We start from the raw sequence: 6000 nt of genomic DNA, 5'->3' as shown, positions 1-6000 counted from the left end.
CGACCCCGGCCCCGCACCGCCGACCCCAGACAAAGAGGCCCCGGCCGAGCCCTCCCGATTTTCCCCGGACGGGGATTTGAGCCCCCAAAAGCCGGACATGTCCGGGAAAATCCGGACGTATGGTAACCCTAATTAATCAGTCCCAGCAGCCCAGCCCGCCCTGCCTTTGGGGCTGCAAGCCTAACTCCCAGCCACGGGGTGTGCCGAATGGGGGAGCAGCCCTGGTGAGCGGCTGGAGGGGCAGCGCCCAGCATAGTGCCCCCCCTGTCTCTCCTGCAGCACTAGCATAGCCACTCTGCATCCCCGTGGCTGGGGGGCAGAGCTAGGGGTGCATCGGATGAGCACTGGGCAGGGCAGGGCCGGGCTGGGGGATTCCCTACCGAAGAGCCCCGGCTGCGGCTGTGCGTGGGGCGCTGGTGCCCCCTGCTGCCGACTCTCTAGTAGTGCAAGCCCTGGCAGAACGCAGAGCCACTCCGGCTGGTCTCTCCACTGGGCAGTGATGCCCTACGTGGCTGGGCAGTGAGATCTAGACATGGCCGCCCTGGCTGGCTCAGCGCCGCATGGAGCGCAGGAGAGGCAATGGATTTCCAAACTGTTCACAGCAGCCCAGGCATGGGGACGGTCAGGAAGGGGGTAACAGACTCCAGTCCTGCCCCCAGGCGTTTGCCGTCCCCCGGCCGGGCCTGGAGCCCCAGGGAGGTGGCTTACAGAATCGCCTCCTTTTCTCCTGCCAGTCTCCTCATCTTGCCCAGGCCTGGATGCTGCCAGCTCTGCCCTAGGCAAGCCCAGGCTGCCATCTCAGAGGTGCCTCTGGGTAGGGTGGCTCTGCTCAGTGTGGTCCGTGGCGTTGGAGGAAGGTGTCTGCAGCTAGGGCAAGAGATGCTCCAAGGAAGGAATCCACCTCACTCAGTGGCCAGGGCCAGCAGCAAGAGGCCAGGGACATGCTCCCAGCTGCAGGCCAGATGTCCCGCTGTCCCTCGCTGGGGCCCGGCCTGGGATGGCAGCACCTGGCCATGGTTCCCAGTGCAGCTCCCCAGGCCATGCAGACCTCACAAGGCTCCCACACCTTCCCCTTGCTTGCCCCCAGCCTCCAGGAGAGTGGGGCCAGGGCGGCAGAGGGGGACCAGCCCTGGGGGACAAGGTGGAGCAGGAGCATGTGGACAGTGAGGGGGCAAGTGCCGAAGGATGAGGGCAGCTGGGGGAGCCCGAGCGTCTGGCAGTGTGAGGGAGTGGGGGTGGGGTGTACAGAGGAGCAGGAGAGGGGCCTGGGGGTACCCGAGGGGAGAGATGGGGGGCCAGTGAGAGTCCCTAGGGAGCAGCAGAGGAAGCTGAGTCTCCAGGCCCCAGACAAGCCCAGCCTTTGAGTTCCCTGGCCAGGCATGAGCCCCAGTGGGGGCCAAGTAGGCTGGCCCCCGGGCATCTCCACCCACTGTCAGGGAAGCGATGCCAGCAAATGGCTCCAGCCAGCCGCAGTGTGTGGAGGGGGAAGGCCCTGGGTTCATGGCCAGAGGTTCACGGAAGACCAGGGAATATTACATCCCCTGCCCCCCACCGGAGAGTTCCACAGGGTAACACAGCCCCCCAGAAACTCCCCCACTAATGCAGCCTCCCAGACACTCCCCAGCCCAAGAGTTCCACAGGGTAACACAGCCCCCCAAAAACTCCCCCACTAATGCAGCCCCCCAGACACTCCCCAACCCAAGAGCTCCAGAGGGTAACACAGACCCCCAGAGACACGCCTGCTAACACAGCCCCCCAGACCTCCCACTAACAAAGTGCCCAGAGGCTCCTGCCACCAATGCAGCCATCCAGCACCACCTCCTCCGCTAACACAGCCTCACCCCCTAGAGAGCCTTGTAGGCAAACAGCCCCCCGTGCACCTCCCTGACTACGACAGGGCCCCATGGGTGAACCCAATCTCCTCCAAACTTCCTGCAGTGTCCCACAAGGTCCCATAGCACTCACAGGCCTGCAGAGCACCCAGGAAATTCTTCTGCACCCCACTGCTGCCTTGCAGAGCTGGAGTTCCAGGTGTCCTGACCTTCCCCAGCGCCCCTCCCTTCCAGCCCCCAGGCTACTGAGGAAGGGCAGCCTGGCCTGGTGCTGCAGCCTCAGCGCTCCGGGACCAGGGCTGGAGGAGGGTCCGTGGGGCAGCCGTGGCTTTGCTCACCTTTGCCTGCGTGACGCTTTCCTGAGCTGCTGGTGCTGGGCGCTCTGCTAGGGCTGGTGGAGTATGCCGGGAGGCTGGGTGACAGCACAGGGGTGCTGTGCGCCTGCTGCAGCTCTGGGGGAGAAGGAGAGGAGGGGTGAGCAGTGGGACAGTGGTGGGGGATAACCAGAGCTGCCCCTCTCAGGCCAGACCTGCTCTCAGCTGGAGCTGTGCAGACGGGGGTGAGCCCACTGAAGCCAGTGGTGGTGCCTGGAATCTGGCCCGCGACAGTGGCTGCTGCATTGGACTTGTCACCAAGCATGGAGGAGCCTGTGAGGAGGTTTCGGGCCCAGTCCCCATTCGACTTCACTCTGTGACTGAGCCTGGGAATCCCCCTGCGCAGTCCCCCCGGCCTGCCCTGCTCTGCCCCCAGCACCGCTTGGACGGGGTGGTGCACGCTGCACCACAGCTATTCGCTTCCTAGGGCCCCCAGGCTGCCCCGGCTTGGGGTACAGCCACACTGCGGAGACTACACCAGCACAGCTATCCCGGCACAGCCGTGTCCCGTAGATGCAGCCAACGTTGGCAGAAGAGAACATCAGCTATGTCTGCAACACTGCCAGGCCAGGTGCCAGCTCACGCCAAGGCCCCCCGGCCTCCCTGACAAATGCCCAGCTGGAAACCAGCCTGGCTCACCAGTGTGTTAGCATTGTTACAACGGATGTTAGAGCTATAATGTGTTCGGTGTTGGCACTTTATGACATGCTTGTGAGTTGCTGCATGTGTTAATCTCACATATAACATCTGTATCCCATGTTACAGGGCAACATTTACATATTTTCTCTGTAACTAGAGAAGCGTTTGCTATGAACCTGCAAAGCCCCGGGTCATGAGGAAGCACGGCCAGGTGTGAAATACTCGTTCACCACAAGAGGTTATCTGCTGCCCACACAAAAGGTCTACAGACACCAGACAAGCCATTGTGGGACATCAGTGCACGAAAGACTTCGCTGATTGCTCCCCTCATACCCCTGAAGAGTAGACGTGCTCGTCCCATCCCTTCGAACTCTGGGGGAAGGGAATAAAAATGCCTGGCCAGAAGGAACTTTATCTCTATGCTGCTTGAACTGTGCGGGGCAAAGACTTCTAAGGGTACGCAAGAGCGAGGCCATATAGAGCTTGCTGATTATAGAAACTTCTGTTACCTTTTAGAACCTAAGACTGTAACTCATTTGTGTGTGTGTTTACTGCTTTAACCCTGTCCTTAACTCTCATTTCTTTTTCTTCTCCAATAAATCTTTAGTTAGTTTATTATAGGACTGGCTACAGCCGTTGTCTTGGGTTTGAGATCTGAGGTGTCATTGACCTGGGGTAAGTGACTTGTCCTTTGTGACTGGAGATAACCTGAGTATTGTGGTTTTTGGTGTAAGGGACCATCTAGGATGGACTGGAGTGCCCAAGGGGACTGTCTGTGACTCCATGGTTAGGCTGTTACAGTGTTGGAGGAGTTCACACTTGTCACTGGGTTGGTGAATTCTAACTGTGAAACACAGCACCCGTTTGGGGTTTGTGCCCAGGTTTGTGCCAGTCTGCACTGGGTTGGCACTCATGGTTGTGAGCCACTCCAGACAGCTTGATAATGTCAATGGAAGCCCTCTTCTGTCAGCATAGCTGTGTCTACTCCGGGGGTTAGGTGGGCAGAGCTACCCCGGTCAGGGTGTGATTGGTTCATACCCCTGACTGACGTAGCTATGCCAATATAACTTTCAAGCCTATGAGTCTGTCTACGCTGCAGCTGCAGGTGTGTTTGCAGAAAGGGCAGATCTAGCTAGATCAAAGCAAGATCAGGTAACAGCAGCAGTGAAGCCATTGCAGCATGGGGGTGATACAGGCTAGCCCTGCCCACCAAGGACCCCGGGTACATTCTCTGCTGGTGCTGCCGCAACTTCGCTGCTGCTGTTCCCTGAGGTAGCTTCGATCTAGCTAGATCTCCCCGTACTGCAATCACAGACATCCCCTTACACGGGTGCTGAGCAGGGCCCTGACTGGCCCCAGAGTACAGGGAAGGGCCATGTGGATTCCTAGAGTCATGGATTCGAAGACCAGAAGGGATCATTGCGATTGTCTAGTAGCTTGGCCAGAGTAGAGATCACTGAACGTGTTTGCGACTCCATGATGAGCCAAATCTGGCACGTGACAGGGCAGGATGCCAGTGAGGGACAGGTGTCTGTCAACAGCATCCAGCCATCGTGTTGTAGGTCCTCCAGGGCGTCCTTTCCGTCCAGCTCCAAATCAAAGGTGATTTTTGCAGGGAAGCTGGGAGGCATTTGGAGCAGATAACCGTGTCCTCTTAGAGCGCTGGGCGACTGTTCGAGAGAGCGGGACCTGTGTAGCTAGAAAATGGGTCTCTTCATTCAACTTGAGTTTGAACCATTTGATATTTTTGATATTCAGAAATGCTTCATCTGACTGGTGTCCAGCTTCTTTTCAGTCATGTTTCAGTCCGTGTTTTGTGCATTGCGTGATTACAAATGTTATTTAGCTTACAACACGTGACCATATCACCTCCCAAATGAGCCATGCCACACTGTTCAAACACGGCTAAGGTGTTAATGGAGATCCAGGGCTTCTTAGCCATTTTGGGGATCAAGGACAGTCATAGCAATCAGGGCTGGCTCCAGGCACCAGCCCTCCAAGCATGTGCTTGGGGCGGCACCTGGAGGGGGGCGGCGCTCACCCGGGGAAAGCGAGGCCGCGGTCGGGCTCGCCACCCTCCCCCTGGTGCTCCGGCCGGCCGGGAAGAGCGGGGCCGCCCTCCCCCGGCGCTCCGGCCGGTCGGGGAGAGTGGGGCCCCGGCCGGGCTCTCCGCCCTCCTCCTGGCGCTCCGGCTGCTGGGGAGAGCGGAGCCGCGGCCGGGCGGGGCCGCCCTCCCCTGGTGCTCTGGCCGGCTGAGGAGAGCGGGGCCGCGGCCGGGCTCGGCGCCCTCCCCTGCTGCACTCCCCGCCGGGGGGCGGGAGGCGGTGGGAGGCTTTTTTGCCTGGGGCGGCAAAAAAGCCAGAGCCGGCCCTGATAGCAATATGACCACAAAGCTCTTATGGGAGTCAAAGTTGTCATCCTCGAGGAATCTTCTGCCTCCTTCTATAAACACTTGTGGAGCTCACCCCCAAGAAAGAGCTTTCATTTGGTGTGGTCGACTCCAGTTCTGATCAGCTACTCAGTGCAGAGGTGGAGTGTGTGGCACGCTGGAGGGAACATGTCAGCCAGCTGGTACATACACTCTCAGCTTTGCGGGACCCTGACATTAAGGCTGTTGCTGAGTTTACCCATTCCATGCAAAACTATCCTGGCAAATCCACCAAAATCCACAAAGATGTAAAGACACATAAGGAAAAGTAGGCAGCAGGAATCTGTGGCATTCCTGTGGACCTGTTATCTGGGATCTGAAGCCCATGCAGGCGGAGGGAGAACCAGTATACTTTGGCAGTCTCAACCCTGTTTGAGATTTCAGTTGCACTGCGGTTTCGAATGCTATTGAATTTTAGGTTGGATCATTTGAATTCTGGTAACCCAATCGTCGCTTTGCCTATGCTCGTTAATCTAAGACAGAAACATGCAGAGACTAATTAGTGGTCGCTGTTGCCAGGCTTGGCAGACCGAAGAGTTCTGCAGTTGCTGATGGACGATTTCCAGCTATGAGAGATTATGAACTCAATCATCTTCTTTGTTCAACCGTCCTTCCTCGACCACGGAAATCAGTGAATTCACTTCCTATGAAACCAGGTGTCAGTGAAGCAATGTTTATAGTGGGGGTGTTGAAGGTGGAAACCATGTGTTTGAGTTGTTATTACTAC

At 58.0% G+C, this 6000-nt stretch overlaps 1 protein-coding gene across 2 annotated transcripts in view; it reads right to left on the bottom strand.

Moving 5' to 3' along the window:
- Positions 1-6000, bottom strand: part of ROBO4 (roundabout guidance receptor 4) — a 76976-nt gene that overhangs the window by 21187 nt on the left and 49789 nt on the right. For both annotated transcript variants that reach the window (XM_034754714.1, XM_034754713.1), the window contains exon 15: positions 2171-2284. In XM_034754714.1, the coding sequence (XP_034610605.1) occupies positions 2171-2284 (114 nt within the window). The remainder of the gene's footprint in view (positions 1-2170; positions 2285-6000) is intronic.

This window comes from Trachemys scripta, chromosome 21, assembly GCF_013100865.1.
Source record: "Trachemys scripta elegans isolate TJP31775 chromosome 21, CAS_Tse_1.0, whole genome shotgun sequence".
Lineage (NCBI taxonomy): Eukaryota > Metazoa > Chordata > Testudines > Emydidae > Trachemys > Trachemys scripta.
This window is presented reverse-complemented; position numbering and strand designations above follow the sequence as displayed.